Source organism: Orcinus orca, chromosome 1 (genome assembly GCF_937001465.1).
Source record: "Orcinus orca chromosome 1, mOrcOrc1.1, whole genome shotgun sequence".
NCBI lineage: Eukaryota > Metazoa > Chordata > Mammalia > Artiodactyla > Delphinidae > Orcinus > Orcinus orca.
This window is the reverse complement of record NC_064559.1, coordinates 93,990,858-94,011,020: the sequence shown is the minus strand read 5'-3', so window position 1 is coordinate 94,011,020 and position 20,163 is coordinate 93,990,858. Positions and strand designations below refer to the sequence as shown.

The window sequence follows — 20,163 nt, the reverse complement described above, 5'->3', positions numbered from 1 at the left end:
CTTCGACTCTCTCCAAATTAGTTTTAGGAATCTTACAACTTTTTATGGATCACAAACTTGGATTCTATGTCCAGATGTAAATGCATTATATAAATGGATCCATCCCCAGTTTGATTATAAATGACCAAACTTTTAGGACTGTTAAAAGAGTAGAGAGAATTTCTGTAAAGTTCCAGGCACAGTGCAATATTACAGTTGTGGAACCAGGTAACTGATTTAATCTCATGTTCATGAGTTCTCTTGATTGTGTTTGATGTAAATGTTCATTGCACATCTGGAAGCTTTCCTAGATTTTTCTTTAATAAAACTTTAGTTTTAGGATAATCTTAGATTTATAGAATTATTGCAGAGAGTTCCTGCATACACTATGCCCAGTTTCCTCTGTTATTGACAGCTTACATTAGTATGGTAGATTTGTCACAATTAGTGAACCAATATTGATACATTACTATTAATGAAAGTCCATACCTTATTCAGAACTCTTTAATTTTGTGTGATGTCCCTTTTCAGTTCTAGCACCCCTTCTAGGATACCACATTACATTTAATAGTCAAATCTCCTTAGGCTTTTCTTGGTTGTGATAGTTTCTCACACTTTCCTTGTTTTTGAAGACCTTGACAGTTTTGGGATTACTGCTCAGGTATTTGTACATGGTCCCTTGATTGGGATTTGTCTGTTTTCCTCATGGTTAGATTTGAGAAAATGTGTTTTTAGGAAGAAGACCACAGAGATGGAGTGCCATTCTCATCACATCCAATCAATATGTTTTATCAGTATTGATGTTCTTTTTTTTTTTTAAACATCTTTATTGGAGTATAATTGCTTTACAATGGTGTGTTAGTTTCTACTTTATAACAAAGTGAATCAGTTATACATATGTTCCCATATCTCCTCCCTCTTGCGTCTCCCTCCCTCCCACCCTCCCTATATCACACCCCTCTAGGTGGTCACAAAGCACGGAGCTGATCTCCCTGTGCTATGCGGCTGCTTCCCACTAGCTATCTGTTTTACATTTGGTAGTGTATATATGTCAGTGCCACTTTCTCACGTCATCCCAGCTTACCCTTCCCCCTCCCCATATCCTCAAGTCCATTCTATGTCTGCGTCTTTATTCCTGTCCTGCCCTTAGGTTCATCAGAACCTTTTTTTTTTTTTTTAGATTCCATATGTATGTGTTAGCATATGGTATTTGTTTTTCTCTTTCTGACTTACTTCACTCTGTATGACAGACTCTAGGTATATTGATGTTCTTTTTGATCCCCTGACTTGAATCAGTGTTTGTCAGGTTTTTCCACTACTAAGTTACTTGTTTCTTTCTCCCTTTACATACTGTACTCTTTGGAAGAGTTACTATGTGTAGCCCACACTTAAGGGGTTGTGCTTGACCTCCTTAAGAGTAGAGTAGCTACTGCAAGTAGCTCTCTGCAAGGGAGATTTGTCTATTCTCCTCCACTTAATCTTTTTCCAATCACTTATTTATTGGCCTATTATTCCTCGGTAAAACTGAAAAAAATCATTTGTTATATCCATGCAGATTCATGGATATATATTTTTCTCCTTTGTATTATAAATACTACTTTATTTTCTTGCTCAAATTATTTTAGTTTGGGCCATTGGGAGCTCTTTCAGTTGGAACCTCTATATCTTTTTAAAAATTTTATTTATTTATTAAAAATTTTATTGAAGTACAATTGATTTAGAATGTTGTGTTAGTTTCAGGTGTACAGCAAAGTGATTCAGTTATACGTACCTGTATGTGTGTGTATATATATATACACACACACACACATCTTTTTTTTTCAGATTCTTTTCCCATATAGATTATTACAAAATATGGAGTATAGTTCCCTGTGCTATACTTGTTGGTTATCTATTTTTTATATGGTAGTGTGTATATGTTATTCCCAAATTCCTAATCTATCCCTCCCCCCTGACCTTTCCTCTTTGGTAACCATACGTTTGTTTTCTGTGTCTGTTTCATAAATAAGTTCATTTGTATCATTTTTTTAGATTTCACATATAAGTGATGTCATATGATATTTGTCTTTCTCTGACTTACTTCACTTAGTATGTTAAGTCCATCCATGTTGCTGCAAATGGTATTATTCCATTCTTTTTTATGGCTGAGTAATATTCCATTGTGACATATATATATATATATATATATATATATCACATCTTCTTTATCCATTTATCAGTCGATGGACATGTTGATTGCTTCCATGTCTTGGGTATTATAAATAGTACTTCAATGAACATTGGGGTGCATGAATCTTTTTGCAGTATGGTTTTCTCCAGATGCCCAAGAGTGGGATTGCAGGATCATATGGTAGCTCTATTTTTAGTAGAGCTCCTCCATACTGTTCTTCATAGTGGCTGTACCAGTTTACATTCCCATCAGCAGTGTAAGAGGGTTCCCTTTTCTCCACACCCTCCCCAGCATTTATTATTTGTAGTCTGGTATGAGGTGACACCTCATCGTAGTTTTGATTTGCATTTCTCTAATAATTAGCGATGTTGAGCATCTTTTCATGTGCCTCTTGGCCATCTGTATGTCTACTTTGGAGAAATGTCTAGTTAGATCTCCTGCCCATTTTTTGACTGGGTTGTTTGTTTTTTCTGATATTGAGCTGTATGAGCTGTTTGTATATTTTGGAAATTAATCCCTTTTTGGTTGCATGATTTGCAAATATTTTCTCCCATTCTGTAGGTTGTATTTTTGTTTTGTTTATGGTTTCCTTTGCTGTGCAAAAGCTTTTAAGTTTAATTAGGTCCCATTTGTTTATTTTTGTTTTCATTTTCATTACTCTAGGAGGTGGATCCAAAAAGATATTGCTGCAATTTATGTCAAAGAATGTTCTGCCTATGTTTTCCTCTAGGAGTTTTATACTATCTGGTCTTACATTTAGGTCTTTAATCCACTTTGAGTTTATTTTTGTGTATGGTGTTAGAGAATGTTCTAATTTCATTCTTTTACATGTAGCTGTCCAGTTTTCACTTCACCACTTATTGAAGAGACTGTCTTTTCTCCATTGTATATTCTTGCTTCCTTTGTCTTAAGTTAATTGACCATAGCTGCGTGGGTTTATTTCTAGGCTTTCTGTCCTGTGGAACCTCTATATCTTCGACGTGCCCTCATCATTATGGCTTTCTGGTTTTGTTTTGAGCACATCCTTTTTGGCATCACATGATGTTTAAGACTCATCTTACGTATTTCCTATCCCAGTCTTAGAATCAGCCATTTTCCTAAGGAGATCTGTTTCCTTTTATTGGAGAATGGTATTAGAAACCAAGGTCTGGGTGCTTATTGCTGTTGAGATAGCATTTGCTTCTAGGCTCTCTCAGCTAACAGAGCAAGGATGTATCTGTGTGCATACTAACCCATTTATGTATAAATATCTGTAAATATTTTGTATGTAACCATCTGAATATTTTTTAAGCTAATCATGAGTTCACACTGATGTCTCTGACTCTAATCCCTTACCACATAGATCAGTCTAGTCTCTTCTGTTGTGTACCTGTGTCCCACTCTACCAATGCCATACCTGTTCAATTCTAGTGTACATTTATATTGGTTTCAAAATTGTTATCTTGTATTCCCCCAGTATATTTTGATACATTTTTTGTTTCTTTTATTCCTCATTCAGATTCGGGAACTGGAATCTCTCCTGTGTCATAGTGACAGTCCATCTCAGCTCATCTGGACATCATCTCGTAATGCAGTGAAATCTAATTTCAACCTTGAGGACATCCAGCACAGCAAAGGCCAGGAGCCCTACAGCTCTTCCAAATATGCTATTGACCTTCTGAGTGTGGCTTTGAACAGGAACTTCAACCAGCGGGTGAGGCCTGTCTCAGTGATATGGAAATGTCAGGGCCATGATTTCTGAACTACCACTGATTTCCTAGTAAGATGGCTGGCTTTCTAGTAACTATTGTAGTTTAGAAGATGAAATATTGTTTCTTGAGCAGGATTGCTATGAGGACAAGATAAGACATGATGAAGACTGAGAGTTGGTGTATAGGAAAGTTTTAGGGCCGAGATGATTAGCTCCTGACCTTTTAGATATATGGGGGTTCACTCACCATTCCATAGCTCTTCAAGAGCTATATTTTATATAATAGAATGATACTACTAACAATGTCAGTAGTTACTGTTAAGCATTTGCTATGTTTTAGGTGCCGTCCTTTTTATCTATGTATGTCATTTAATACCTTTCCCATCATAGTAAGGTAGGTCTGAGTATTCCCATTTTCATATGAGGACACGAAAGATTGGAGCCCTTAAGTCATTTACCCAGAAGTCACGCAGCTAGTAAAGGGTAGAGCTCAGAGTTGAGCCCACGGCTAACTTCATAGCTTGGATTTTTCCCACTAAGCCATGCGGCCACCCAGTGTTTATTATATCTGATGTTACAGGACAGTTGGTACTTAGAAAGCCTTCTGGAGAGTGGTGACCTTTGGTGAGGCTGCAGAGCTCTGTCTCTGTGAGGACCCGGGTTTTGAGAGCAGCTGTTGTCAGTCATGCTGGCTCCTTGTGTCCTCTGTGGTCTGGAACTTAGTGCTTCTTTGTGTGTCTCTCTTGCCCAGGTCTAAAATCTTAACTGGAAATCTCTGGTCTTTCCCATGGGCATTTTCCTTTGTTTGCTTTGACTGTGTTTTTTGAGTGTGGGACTGGGGAGAAATTTAATTCCACTAATATTTACAAAAGACTGACCATTTTTAGGGTACTGGCTCAGGCTCAGAATCGAGGAGGAAGGAAAAATAAAAAGACGGTGCAGAAACTATCTGCCCTTAAGGGACATTCTTTGATCACACTTTAGGTACAGCAATCTAAGCCTTACGTAATGGTCTAGACCTGGTTGATTCTGCAGTGGAGACCTTCGTCAGGTGGAATTCTCACTTCTGAGAACTGGCTCTTAGAATCAAGCCTCTTAGTGAAGAGGGTGGTATAAAAGTAGAAGCTATGAGCATATTCTCTAGAAATGCATTTGAATCCTTGCTTTGTCACCAGCTTTGTAAACTTGGACAAATTATTTAATCTCCTTGTACTTCAGTTTCCTTATCTGAGAAACAGGGATAATAATAGTGCCTGCCTCATAGATTTGTTGGGAGGCTTGACTGATGGGATTGGTACGAAGCAGTCACAGCCATGCTTTGTGCTCAGAATGTGTGTGTGTGTGCTTGCCTGCGTGTGTGCATGTGTCTGCACACATGTGGGCGTGAATGCGTGGGGGGTGGGAGGGTGTGTGCTTGTGTGCATGCATACATGTGTGAGTGTGCCTATCCACATGCACATGTGTGGTTTTTTTGGGTGTGTGCATATGTATATGAATGATTGTATATGTGGTATGTGTGCTTGGGTATGGGTGTCTGTGGTCATGTGGTCTGCACCTGTGTGTGCATGTGCTTATGTGTGTTTGTGTGTTGACTGTTCTTCTTGTTATTATTCGAGCTCAGTGTGTGGGTCCAGTTGTGAGCCTCCTCCTGAGATTTCTTGAGATGTTTAAAAACTTGTCACAACTGCTTGTCCTCTGGAAACTCCCTTTTAGGGGTAAGGTCAGAGTGGATTAGTTTCTCTTTTCATAATAAGCTCTGGGATTTTGCTTGTCTCAATTGTCAAATAAATTTTGGAATTTCATCTTTTACAGAAAAGGGAGATTTAGCTAATGCTGCCACCTCCTAAAATCTGTGTGATTATTTTGCAGCCTGTGATTTTTCTCCTTGGCTTTTATGAATAGAGAAGTAGCTAATAAAGAGCTACCTCCCTTTGAAGCCTTGTATGACTGGAAATGTTGTTAGGTCTGTACAAGCTACCTGAAAGACTAACCACCCATGAATGGCCCCTCACACAGGCCTTGTGGAAGTACTCAGGGTCGTCACACTCATTCCCTAGGATTAAACGTGTGGGGTGACTGTAGTCTTGGATAAGACGGCCTCCTTGCTTGTTTCTTTTGTTGCTTAATGTCAGAAAGTTGTATGTGTTGGAAGCCCTGGATTTTAGTTCACAGATGTCTTCATTTAGGGCTGAAAAGGCCCTAACTGTTCCTGGCTAGTTCCCAGAATAAGAAATTTTCCTTAGCTATCTTTGGGGCAAAATATTCTTGGGAAGAATTTTTGGTCTCTAAGACTCCTGACTGTTTTCAGAGGACTGTTGGTAAATCAGGGGGACTCTCGGGGGCTGGATTATCCGTTTCAGGCACCTCCAGGCCCTTGCAGCACTGAATAAAGAAGACCTTTCAGCTTTTGATGCTCAGGGTACTTTCTGTCCACTGAACTGACTGTGCTACACTGGCATTTTCTATTTTTGTTTAAAAGAAAAATAATAAGATTAAAAGTAATAAAAATATAAATTAAAATGGTCAACATCAAAATAAGGTAAAATGCAGTGAAAATTAAACCAAATAAACTAGTAAAACAAATCCCAGTGCTCCAAGGATTACTAAAGACCACCCAGGGCCTCTTCTATTACTAATACGTGCCGTATGTTAACTGGGGCTCTCTTTATAGAACAGATCTTTCTAAAATGATGAGTCCTGGGCTAAGAACCTGATTTAGAGATCTTCAGTTGGAGGAGGTCTTTGTGGAACCACACACAGCCCTCATTCCTCTCTGATGCCAGGAGCTCCCAACTCAAGCTGGAGATATGGACCTTATATACCTGCAGGGAAACAGACACAGTTGAGGTTTCGTTGTCTGTATTTACTAGATCAGAAACTTCTTGCAGGCAAAGACTTTACTGTGTATGTCTTTTTTTATCTTAACTGCTTATTATTTTTTTAACATCTTTATTGGAGTATAATTGCTTTACAGTGGTGTGTTAGTTTCTGCTTTATAACAAAGTGAATCAGTTATACATATACGTATGTTCCCATATCTCTTCCCTCTTGCGTCTCCCTCCCTCCCACCCTCCCTATCCCACCCCTCCAGGCGGTCACAAAGCACCGAGCTGATCTCCCTGTGCTATGCGGCTGCTTCCCACTAGCTATCTACCTTACGTTTGGTAGTGTATATATGCCCATGCCACTCTCTCGCTTTGTCACAGCTTATTTTGATTGGTCAGCTGATCTTCAATTAAGCTATTAACATGGAAAACTCAGGTAACCAGGTCCTACTTTTCTCGTCCAGCTTCAAGCTTGGTTATTCTTTGTTCTCTAAGTTTCTTGAGAATAGAGACTTTATCTTACTATTTTTTGCATCCTGAGTGCCTCTCAGAGTGAGTTCTCAGTACATGATTCTTAAACTGAAATGGTCTACCCAGCTTCAAGGACAACTTAGAGCATAGATCCTTGATGCCCTGGCTTGCTGGCTCATTTGTGTATCTCCTTTATTAACTAGCACATAGGTGACTCAAAGTATATTGAATTAAAATTAATTGCTACCCCTTTCTGTGTTCCCAGGGTCTGTATTCCAGTGTAGCGTGCCCAGGTACGGTGTTGACCAATTTGACATATGGAATTATGCCTCCCTTTGTGTGGACGTTGATCATGCCAATCATATGGCTGGTAAGTGATGAATACTTCTTGTCTTAGTTTACTTAAGCTGTTCGAGTTGGAACCAAAAAGTTGTGTTTAAGGGTTGGGAAATAAGAAATTGAATCTAAAGGTGGCAGAATTCCATTTCATTCAAGGGTTTTGACGTTACTTAGTATGTAATCTCTGCTTCATACTACCTGATATTCCGACTGTACCACCATCTGGGTGTCCACTTTTCTTTAAGGGAATGTTTCTTTGGTCATGCACCATAGATCCCAAGAGTTCTATGATTATATAATTTTGGGAAACCTGTGTTCACACATTATTGAGACGTATATTATGTCTCATTAATATGTTATATACGTCTCAGAGACATATTAATACGTCTTTTGTTACCCAAACGTTATTGACTAGAGACGTTTCAATATTCATAACAAATTACCGGCTACAGGCATTAGTTTCTGCAAAAATCCCCTGGTCAATAACGAGTTAAACGATATCAAACTGGATTTCTCTGAGCTTTTAATGTAGTCAGATGCATTAAAAGTTCCCCAAAAGTGTATGATTGTGCATTGTATGATCATAGAATCATGTTTTTGCTTGCTTGTTTTGTATTTTGAGCATCTTGCAGGACCAGTGTCCTCCAGCACACATTAGAAAATGTCGCTTTTAGGAAATGTCCCTCCTTGTAGAGCTCAGGAAAAAAATATCCCTCCATTATAGCAGGCAGAGAAAAAAGATGAGAAGGAAATATGCCTTCATGTTAAAAGTGGTTGATTGGAGTAATGGAGATTAAGTGATATTTCTTATTTAGATTTCTTTATTTTTTGAAACTTAAAAATGCTCTATAATAAGAAATGCAGGTTGTCTTTTATTAATATTTAAATGAATAATGCTTTTGTGACTAAACCACCACGAAATGACTATGGTTTTCTTTTTCTTAGTTCCGCTTTTTCGCAAATGCTTTCACGTTGACACCATACAATGGAACAGAAGCACTGGTATGTTACTAGAGTTTTAATATATTGTATTCACTTCACAGATGTAGACTGTAAGTTCACTGGTTTAGAAACAATCTTAACAGAAAAGATAAGAGAACAAGCTCTGAATAATCAAGGTCCTGTTTAGGACTAAGTTCTGAGCATTAGGAGTGAACTTTGAAAGTTTAGTATGTTTCATGGCACTGGATACCATGGTTGTGGGGACAGCAGTTCTGTAGAAGCAAAATACATGAGCAGCCGGAGGAGAGCACAGCGTGGAATACTGCAGCGGCAGGCAAAGCAAGACGGTGGCTGGGCAGTCAGTGTGAGATTTCCTGTGGAGAAGGTGTGTTTCATGGGTCAAGAGTAGAGGCAACGAAGTCCAGCTCCATTTCCTTATGGGAAGGTTCTCTTTTCTCTGTTAATATTCGAGAATCGAGTTGTTACTTTATTAGAAAACAAGTTCGTTTCCTTAAATCGCACATGTGTGGATTGCATGTGTTTCCTCATCAATGGCAGACATTAGTAATGGATCATAATACTCTGTTCTGTTTACATAAATGATGTCTCTGAGTGTTATTCAACTCAAGGCCCAAAGACATCCACTACTAATGGATCAGAATCATCATACAAGATGAAATTTATTTGTCCTCTGTGCTTTACACCATCTGGTTGAAATTCTATTGTACTAAAGTCAGTTCTGTGTGTGTGTGTGTCTCCCTCACTCCATTTAGCTCCCTCAGGATTTTTGCTAGGCATCTTGAAAACCCGAGAGCCTAGCACTGTAGTGCTCATACTTAACAGATTCTTAAATCGTAGCTGAATTGAAATTAAGGCAAACGTTAAGGGAATTGACTTGGCACTCTTCTTTTGGTAAACATTGCAGAAACAAATGCATTGATTGTAGAGACACACAGTAGAAGCAAGTACTTTTAAACTAATTTTAATTATTTCTTAAGGTATATGTCAAACTATTTAAGATAATGAATAGTCCTTTAGGGCACTCATTCCGCACATTTATGTCACTGAAAATCAAGTCTAGAGGTCAAGTATATATTGAGTGTCGGTGGTGTGGAAATAGAAGTCAAAATCTAGTTAGAAGTCAAAATACTTAGAAGTTACTAAGGAGCTTAGAGTCATGTTTAGAAAAAAAGAATGAATAGAGAAAATAGACAAGAAAGTAAGACATTCTGTCATCTGGTGGCAAGTACTGTAGGAATAATCAGAAAGGAGGATCACAGGGGGGCTGGACTAGTTGGAGGAGGCTTTGCTTGCTGAGTCGGGCTTAATCCGGGCTCTGAAGGATAGGTTGGATTTGGATGAGATGAGCAGCATGACCCCAGTGTCACAGTTTTAAAAGTTTGTTGTGACCCTGCTGTAATTTCCTTCAGTGTGGATGGGTGGGAGGTAATTACCACTTAGTGATGGTTATATATGCTGGTGGATACAAATGAGGGTTTGAGCACACCACGTGTGTAGCAAGAATCTCTTCAATCTTTGGATAAGTTTTATCTCCTTAGATGGTTTGAACCTGAGTGGCCTAAAGCACAGTGGTTAAGAATGTGCTATATATAATTCTATTACTATAGAATTATAGTAATTCTGTTCGAATTCCATTTCTCCAGTTTCTGGCTGTGAACCCTTGGGCACATGTTTTTCACTCATCTAAGCCTTTTGCTATTAACTATAAAATAGGAATTATAGGAGTAAATGAGAGAAGGCTTATTGTAAAGGATTCTGTGTATTTCAGCATTTGAGATTTTAAAGAAGACCATCTTAATGAAACAAGTATAGTTCTGGCATGTGAACTGACAGATCAATGGAACAGAATAGAAAGTTGAGAATAGGCCCATAGCATACAGGGATTTGGTAGATGATAATGATGGCCTTCCAAAACAATGGGGAAAAGATGGTTTATTCAGAAAATAATAGAATAGGATCTTTTCTTCTTACCTTACTGTCAAATAAAATTCTAGGTAAGTTAAAAGATCCATAAAAATTAAAATATATAGTTACTAGAAAAAAATACGGGGGGTGGGGCACTAAGATCCTACAGGCTGCTTGGTGCTGCCAAAAAAAAAACAAAAACGGGGAAGTTATAAAATAATTTAAGAGTGTGGAGGCTTAGCTACACCCAGTAACCATAAAAGAAAAGACTGAAAATTTTGATTTAATAAAAGTAAAAAAAATTTTACATGACTAAAATTCTCACTACACATACACTCGAAAGAGTAACCACAAAGTGGAAGAACACCTGCTACTCATACCATAGATAAAGGGTTACATTTTCTTAATATCTAAGGAGCTTCAACAAATCAAGAAAAACAACCTATTGGAACAATAGGCAAAGGACATGAACAGAGAGTTTTGAAACTGTTTTAATCATATGAAAAGATGCCTAATCTTACTCCTACTAAGAGAAATGCGAATTAAAACTATAATGAAAAACTGTTTTTCAACTCTGATTAGCAAATATTAGAAAGTTTGATAATGTACTATATTGGCAGTGGTCTAGGGAAATAAGCACTCTTCTACATTGCTGGGGGAGAGTAGCCTCATATAGCCTCTATCAAGGACTCTTTGACAAGATCATTCAAAATAATAAACACACATACCCTTAACCCAGCAATTCCATCTTTGATATTTATCTTATAGATGTACTCAAACTTATATGGCATGATGTATTCATCATTCATCACAGTGAGGTTTGTAATAGCAAAAACTGGAAAGAACCTCTAGGTCTAGCAGTTGAAAACTGATTCTATAAAGTGTGGCACATCCATGAAATGGAATACTGTGCTACTTTAAAAGAGAATAAAATTTTCATATACTGATTTGAAAGTATCTCCAAGGCCTGTTCAAGTGAAAAATGCAAAGTGTGGAGTAGTGTGTATATTTTGCTTCCATTTGCATAAGAGAAATGGATATATATGTTTTTAAGCAAATAGATTTCCTTAGAAGAATATACAAAACAGTAGCATGAGTGTTTGCTTCCAGAGAGGAGAACTGGGTGGCTAGAAAATTGGGGAGGAAGACTTTTTACCACGTACATCTTTTGAAAGTTGTACGTGTGTGTGCTTATCTATTAATAAAATATCACATCAGTGACCCATACTTTACTGTGGCGGGAGCTGAGTATCCACTCTGAATAAGCTCCAGACCACATGCCATGAACTTTAATCTGGGGATTAAGAGAAGAGACAGCTAAAATATGGTTTTTTGCTTTAAATAAAAATTTCACAGGATGCTATTAAGCAGGCTGCCCTACTGTCTTCCTTCGAATTATAGTAGTGGTTCATGAAGGCATCACAGTGAGCTGATGCTGTTCAGGAGGACTTTTAGGATTTGTCTGGGGCTCTGTAAAGTGCTGATTGTACATCCCCTCCAGCCTCACTCACCTTGGGCAGAAGAGAAGAATCACTGACACCCTCTTCTTTTCCAGGTCTGGCTTTTCCACCAAAAGCCCGAGTCTCTCGATCCTCTGGTGAAATATCTGAGTGCCACCACTGGCTTTGGAAGCAATTACGTAACGTCCAAAAAGGTAAATGTTTCCTTTGTTTCACTGAAGAGGTTGCTGCTGGGTTCCTGACCAGCCCTACCAGCTGCCCAGCTTCTCTCTCCTGGGCCTCCCGTCTCCGCTCGCTGGCATCATGTGGGCCTGTTTTCATTTCTTTCTGCTCTCTCCTGCCTCTCAGCCATGGCACACCTTCTCTCCACCTAAACTGCTCTTACCCTTCTTTCTATTGATTCATTTCTACTGTTTATCTTTAAGATCACAGCTTTCACGTGACCTTTTACATCAGGTCAGATGCTTTCATGCTAGGCTTTTTTGACCTCTTATGCCAGTTCTGTGTAGTATTCATTCAGTAGTGGGCCCCTTTGTCCAAGGATAAGCTCCATGAGGAGCTTATCATTCCTAGCATGTTCCCTTGCACATGGCAGGTGCTCAAGAAATGTGTCACAAGTTGGATGAAATATAAAGCATCTTTCTGAGTGAAGTTAGCTTCCCTTTGAGTGTTCAGTTCCACTTATGACAACTGTTAGCTTTAATAGACGGGTGTTTTGAGGAGGAACGGGATGGAGTTTGGAAAAAAAATGAATGCTGTGTTTTGTAGACTCTGTGTAACCTAAAATGAAATTAAACATAGTTACAGGCGCCTTCCCTGGTGGCACAGTGGTTAAGACTCAGCACTCCCAATGCAGGGGGGCTGGGGTTCGATCCCTGGTTAGGGAACTAGGTCTCGCATGCCACAACTAAAAATGATCCTGTATGCTGCACCTAAAGATCCCACACGCGGCAACGAAGATCCTGTCTGCTGCAACCAAGATGCGGCACAGCCAGATAAATAATAAAAATAAACCTAGTTACATATTAGAAAAATGAAAAAAGTTTTATTTTGACCCTGTAAGGGATTAATTTTGTTGTTTTTTTTTTTTTTTTTTGGCTGCATTGGGTCTTCGTTGCTGCACGTGGGCTTTCTCTAGTTGCGGCGAGCGGGGTCTACTCTTCCTTGCAGTGCACGGGCTTCTCATTGCAGTGGCTTCTCTTGTTGCAGAGCACGGGCTCCAGGTGTGCAGGCCTCAGTAGCTGTGGCTCACGGGCTCGAGAGCACAGGCTCAGTAGTTGTGGCGCACGGGCTTAGTTGCTTTGAGACATGTGGGATCTTCCTGGACCAGGGCTCGAATCCGTGTCCCTCGCATTGGTAGGTGGATTGGTAAGCGGATTCTTAACCACTGCGCCACCAGTGAAGTCCTAATTTTGTTGTATTTTTGTCATGAGTAAGGTTTACTTTAGCTTCCCATTTTTCACTGCCTATCTTATTGTGAGGAGGAATCGGCATAAAATAAAATTAGATTGAAGCAAATAAGTTAGCTAAGTCAGAGTCAAAATTGTCAGTGATCTTGTCTATGTCAGTAGCTTGAGGTCTAAGGGGAACCAGGCTCTCTGCTTCCCGTGGTATATGTTTACTGAAAATGAACCTATGAACCTCCAGTGTTTCCCAAAATACCTTTTGTGGGATAGTTCCTTGAGAAGATTTGCAGAAAGCAGTTTGTCAGCCAAGTAAATTTGAGAAATGCTTCATATTATATGTCCCTCTTTCAGAGACATGCACAATGCACATTAGCCCAGTAAAGACTTTGAGAAGTTGATACAGTTAAGAAATATGCGTGACGTGTTTCATCCTGCTGCTTGCAAGCTATTCTTGACTATACAACTTTTTCTTTTCTCTTTAAATTTTACATAATGCTTAACATCATCCCAAAGAACACACTTTGGGAACTCTATTGTAAACTAATGAGCTTACTTTTAGGCCCTCAGAATTTGTTTGGACTTACTATCTATTGATCTTGAAGGAATAATTGGTTTACCAAGGGGAGAAAATGTTTAATTCTATAAACCAAAGTATTTTATTAGCATTTCATAGAAATGCACTGCAGAATGTTGTTTTTTTTAACACCTTTATTGGGGTATAATTGCTTTACAATGGTGTGTTAGTTTCTGCTTTATAACGAAGTGAATCACTTATACATATACATATGTTCCCATATCTCTTCCCTCTTACATCTCCCTCCCTCCCACCCTCCCTATCCCACCCCTCCAGGCGGTCACAAAGCACTGAGCCGATATCCCTGTGCCATAGGGCTGCTTCCTACTAGCTATCTATATTACGTTTGTTAGTGTATATATGTTCATGCCTCTCTCACGCCCTGTCACAGCTCACCCTTCCCCCTCCCCATATCCTCAAGTCCGTTCTCCAGTAGGTCTGTGTCTTTATTCCTGTCTTACCCCTAGGTTCTTCATGACATATTTTTTTCTTTAATTCCATATATATGTGTTAGCATATGGTATTTGTCTTTCTCTTTCTGACTTACTTCACTCTGTTTGAGAGACTCTAGGTCTATCCACCTCATTACAAATAGCTCAATTTCATTTCTTTTTATGGCTGAGTAATATTCCATTGTATATATGTGCCACATCTTCTTTATCCATTCATCCGATGATGGGCACTTAGGTTGTTTCCATCTCCAGGCTATTGTAAATAGAGCTGCAATGAACATTTTGGTACATGACTCTTTTTGAATTTTGGTTTTCTCAGGGTAAATGCCCAGTAGTGGGATTGCTGGGTCATATGGTAGTTCTATTTGTAGTTTTTTAAGGAACCTCCATACTGTTCTCCACAGTGGCTGAACCAATTCACATTCCCACCAGCAGTGCAAGAGGGTTCCCTTTTCTCCACACCCTCTCCAGCATTTATTGTTTCTAGATTTTTTGATGATGGCCATTCTGACTGGTGTGAGATGATATCTTATTGTAGTTTTGATTTGCATTTCTCTAATGATTAATGATGTTGAGCATTCTTTCATGTGTTTGTTGGCAGTCTGTATATCTTCTTTGGACAAATGTCTATTTAAGTCTTCTGCCCATTTTTGGATGGGGTTGTTTGTTTTTTTATTATTGAACTGCATGAGCTGCTTGTAAATTTTGGAAATTAATCCTTTGTCAGTTGCTTCATTTGCAAATATTTTCTCCCATTCTGAGGGTTGTCTTTTGGTCTTGTTTATGGTTTCCTTTGCTGTGCAAAAGCTTTGAAGTTCCATTAGGTCCCATTTGTTTATTTTTGTTTTTATTTCCATTTCTCTAGGAGGTGGGTCAAAAAGAATCTTGCTGTGAGTTATGTCAGAGAGTGTTCTGCTTATGTTTTCCTCTAAGAGTTTGATAGTTTCTGGCCTTACATTTAGCTCTTTAATCCATTTTGAGCTTATTTTTGTGTATGGTGTTAGGGAGTGATCTAATCTCATACTTTTACATGTACCTGTCCAGTTTTCCCAGCACCACTTATTGAAGAGGCTGTCCTTTCTCCACTTTACATTCCTGCCACCTTTATCAAAGATAAGGTGTCCATATGTGCGTGGGTTTATCTCTGGGCTTTCTATCTTGTTCCATTGATCTGTTTTTTGTGCCAGTACCATACTGTCTTGATTACTGTAGCTTTGTAGTATAGTCTGAAGTCAGGGAGCCTGATTCCTCCAGCTCCGTTTTTTGTTCTCAAGATTGCTTGGGCTATTTGGGGTCTTTTGTGTTTCCATACAAATTGTGAAATTTTTTGTTCTAGTTCTGTGAAAAATGCCAGTGGTAGTTTGATAGGGATTGCATTGAATCTATAGATTGCTTTGGGTAATAGAGTCATTTTCACAATGTTGATTCTTCCAATCCAAGAACATGGTATATCTTTCCATCTGTTTCTATCATCTTTAATTTCCTTCATCAGTGTCTTATAATTTTCTGCATACAGGTCTTTTGTCTCCTTAGCTAGGTTTATTCCTAGATATTTTATTCTTTTTGTTGCAATGGTAAATGGGAGTGTTTTCTTGATTTCACTTGCAGATTTTTCATCATTAGTATATAGGAATGCCAGAGATTTCTGTGCATTAATTTTGTATCCTGCAACTTTACCAAATTCATTGATTAGCTCTAGTAGTTTTCTGGTAGCATCTTTAGAATTCTCTATGTATAGTATCGTGTCATCTGCAAACAGTGACAGCTTTACTTCTTCTCTTCCAATTTGGATTCCTTTTATTTCCTTTTCTTCTCTGATTGCTGTGGCTAAAACTTCCAAAACTATGTTGAATAAGAGTGGTGAGAGTGGGCAACCTTGTCTTGTTCCTGATCTTAGTGGAAATGCTTTCAGTTTTTCACCATGGAGGATGATGTTGGCTGTGGGCTTGTCATATATGGGCTTTATTCTGTTGAGGAAAGTTCCCTCTATGCCTACTTTCTGCAGGGCTTTTATCATAAATGGGTGTTGAATTTTGTCAAAAGCTTTCTCTGCATCTATTGAGATGATCATATGGTTTTTCTCCTTCAATTTGTTAATATGGTTTATCACATTGATAGATTTGCGTATATTGAAGAATCCTTGCATTGCTGGAATAAACCCCACTTGATCATGGTGTATGATCCTTTTAATGTGCTGTTGGATTCTGTTTGCTAGTATTTTGTTGAGGATTTTTGCATCTATGTTCATCAGTGATATTGGCCTGTAGTTTTCTTTCTTTGTGACATCCTTGTCTGGTTTTGGTATCAAGGTGATGGTGGCCTCTTAGAAGGAATTTGGGAGTGTTCCTCCCTCTGCTATATTTTGGAAGAGTTTGAGAAGGATGGGTGTTAGCTCTTCTCTAAATGTTTGATAGAATTCGCCTGTGAAGCTATCTGGTCCTGGGCTTTTGTTTGTTGGAAGATTTTTAATCACAGTTTCAATTTCAGTGCTTGTGATTGGTCTGTTCATATTTTCTATTTCTTCCTGCTTCAGTCTTGGCAGGTTGTGCATTTCTAAGAATTTGTCCATTTCTTCCAGATTGTCCATTTTATTGGCATAGAGTTGCTTGTAGTAATCTCTCATGATCTTTTTTATTTCTGCAGTGTCAGTTGTTACTTCTCCTTTTTCATTTCTAATTCTATTCATTTGAGTCTTCTCCCTTTTTTTCTTGATGAGTCTGGCTAATGGTTTATCTATTTTGTTTATCTTTTCAAAGAACCAGCTTTTAGTTTTATTGATCTTTGCTATTGTTTCCTTCATTTCTTTTCCATTTATTTCTGACCTGATTTTTATAATTTCTTTCCTTCTGCTAACTTTGGGGGTTTTTTGTTCTTCTTTCTCTAATTGCTTGAGGTGCAAGGTTAGGTTGTTTATTCGAGATGTTTCCTGCTTCTTAAGATGGGCTTGTATTGCTATAAACTTCCCCCTTAAAACTGCTTTTGCTGCATCCCATAGATTTTGTGTCATTGTGTCTCCATTGTCATTTGTTTCTTGGTATTTTTTTATTTCTTCTTTGATTTCTTCAGTGATCACTTCGTTATTAATTAGTGTATTGTTTAGCCTCCATGTGTTTGTATTTTATACAGATCTTTTCCTGTAATTGATATCTAGTCTCAAGGCGTTGTGGTCGGAAAAGATACTTGATACAATTTCAATTTTCTTAAATTTACCAAGGCTTGATTTGTGACCCAAGATATGATCTATCCTGGAGAATGTTCCATGAGCACTTGAGAAAAATGTGTATTCTGTTGTTTTTGGATGGACTGTCCTATAAATATCAATTAAGTCCATCTTGTTTAATGTATCATTTAAAGCTTGTGTTTCCTTATTTATTTTCATTTTGGATGATCTGTCCATGGGTGAAAGTGGGGTGTTAAAGTCCCCTACTATGTATGTGTTACTGTCGATTCCCCCTTTTATGGCTGTTAGTTTTTGCCTTATGTATTGAGGTGCTCCTGTGTTGGGTGCATAAATATTTACAATTGTTATATCTTCTTCTTGGATCGATCCCTTGATCATTATGTAGTGTCCTTCTTTGTCTCTTTTAATAGTCCTTATTTTAAAGTCTATTTTGTCTGATATGAGAATTGCTACTCCAGCTTTCTTTTGGTTTCCATTTGCCTGGAATATCTTTTTCCATCCCCTTCCTTTCAGTCTGTATGTGTCTCTAGGTCTGAAGTGGATCTCTTGTAGACAGCATATGTATGGGTCTTGCTTTTGAATCCATTCAGCCAATCTGTGTCTTTTGGTGGGAGCATTTAGTCCATTTACATTTAAGGTAATTATTGATATGTATGTTCCTATTCCCATTTTCTAAATTGTTTTGGGTTCGTTATTATAGGTCTTTTCCTTCTCTTGTGTTTCTTGCCTACAGAAGTTCCTTTAGCATTTGTTGTAAAGCTGGTTTGGTGGTGCTGAACTCTCTCAGCTTTTGCTTGTCTGTAAACGTTTTAATTTCTCCATCAAATCTGAATGAGATCCTTGCTGGGTAGAGTAGTCTTGGTTGCAGGTTTTTCTCCTTCATCACTTTCAGTATGTCCTGCCACTCCCTTCTGGCTTGTAGGGTTTCTGCTGAGAGATCAGCTGTTAACCTTATGGGGATTCCCTTGTGTGTTATTTGTTGTTTTTCCCTTGCTGCTTTTAATATGCTTTCTTTGTATTTAATTTTTGACAGTTTGATTAATATGTGTCTTGGTGTATTTCTCCTTGGATTTGCCCTGTATGGGACTCTCTGTGCTTCCTGGACTTGATTAACTGTTTCCTTTCCCATATTAGGGAAGTTTTCAAGTATAATCTCTTCAAATATTTTCTCAGTCCCTTTCTTTTTCTCTTCTTCTTCTGGAACCCCTATAATTCAAATGTTGGTGCATTTAATGTTGTCCCTGAGGTCTCTGAGACTGTCCTCAGTTCTTTTCATTCTTTTTTCTTTATTCTGCTCTGCAGTAGTTATTTCCACTATTTTATCTTCCAGATCACTTATCCGTTCTTCTGCCTCAGTTTTTCTGCTATTGATCCCATCTAGAGTATTTTTAATTTCATTTATTGTGTTGTTCATCGTTGCTTTTTTCATCTTTATTTCTTCTAGGTCCTTGTTAACTGTTTCTTGCATTTTGTCCATTCTATTTCCAAGATTTTGGATCATCTTTACTATCATTATTCTGAATTCTTGTTCAGGTAGACTGCCTATTTCCTCTTCATTTGTTAGGTCCTGTGCATTTTTATCTTGCTCCTTCATCTGCTGTGTTTTTCTGTCTTCTCATTTTGCTTATCTTACTGTGTTTGGGGTCTCCTTTTTGCAGGCTGCAGGTTCGTAGTTCCCGTTGTTTTTGATGTGTGTCTCCAGTGGCTAAGGTTGGTTCAGTGGGTTGTGTAGGCTTCCTGGTGGAGGGGACTAGTGCCTGTGTTGTGGTGGATGAGGCTGGATCTTGTCTCTCTAGTGGCCAGGTCCACGTCTGGTGGTGTGTTTTGGGGTGTCTGTGGCCTTCTTACGATTTTAGGCAGCCTCTCTGCTAATGGGTGGGGTTGTGTTCCTGTTTTGCTAGTTGTTTGGCATAGGTTGTCCAGCACTGTAGCTTGCTGGTCGTTGAGTGAAGCTGGGTGCTGGTGTTAAGATGGAGGTCTCTGGGAGATTTTCGCTGTTTGACATTATGTGGAGCTGGGAGGTCTCTTGTTGACCAGTGTCCTGAAGTTGGCTCTCCCACCTCAGAGGCAGAGCCCTGACTCCTGGCTGGAGCACCAAGAGCCTTTCATCCACACGGCTCAGAATAAAAGGGAGAAAAAGTAGAGAGAATTAGTAGAAGTATGAAGAAATAAAGAAAGAAAGGAGGGAAGGAAGGAAGGAAGGAAAGAAAGAAGGTAAAGTATAATAAAGTTATTAAAATTAAAATTAATTATTAAGAAAAAAATTAAAAACCAAGGACGGATGGAACCCTAGGACAAATGGTGGAAGCAAAGCTATACAGACAAGATCTCACACAGAAGCATACACATACACATTCACAAAAAGAGGAAAAGGGGAAAAAATAGATCTTGCTCTCAAAGCCCACCTCCTCAATTTGGGATGATTCGTTGTCTATTCATGTATTCTGAAGATGCAGGTTATATCAAGTTGATTGTGGAGCTTTAATCCGCTGTTTCTGAGGCTGCTGGGAGAGATTTCCCTTTCTCTTCTTTGTTCTCACAGCTCACAGGGGCTCAGCTTTGCATTTGGCCCTGCCTCTGCATGTAGGTCGCTAGAGGGTGTCTGTTATTTGCTCAGACAGGACAGGGGTTAAAGGAGCCGCTGATTCGGGGGCTCTGGCGCACTCAGGCCGGGGGGAGGGAGGGGCACTGCGTGCGGGGCGAGCCTGCGGCGGCAGAGGCCGGCATGACGTTGCACCAGCCTGAGGC

At 38.8% G+C, this 20,163-nt stretch overlaps 1 protein-coding gene across 4 annotated transcripts in view; it reads left to right on the top strand.

Moving 5' to 3' along the window:
* The window catches only part of HSD17B7 (hydroxysteroid 17-beta dehydrogenase 7), a 106,466-nt gene that overhangs the window by 8,565 nt on the left and 77,738 nt on the right, over positions 1–20,163 (top strand). For 3 of the 4 annotated variants that reach the window (XM_049709176.1, XM_004282033.4, XM_049709179.1), the window contains exons 5-8: positions 3,648–3,842; positions 7,401–7,505; positions 8,420–8,476; positions 11,898–11,996. In XM_049709176.1, coding sequence (XP_049565133.1) covers positions 3,648–3,842; positions 7,401–7,505; positions 8,420–8,476; positions 11,898–11,996 — 456 coding nt within the window. Of the gene's footprint in view, positions 1–3,647; positions 3,843–7,400; positions 7,506–8,419; positions 8,477–11,897; positions 11,997–20,163 lie in introns of those variants that run through there. The other variant, XR_004478191.2, reaches the window with a different exon arrangement.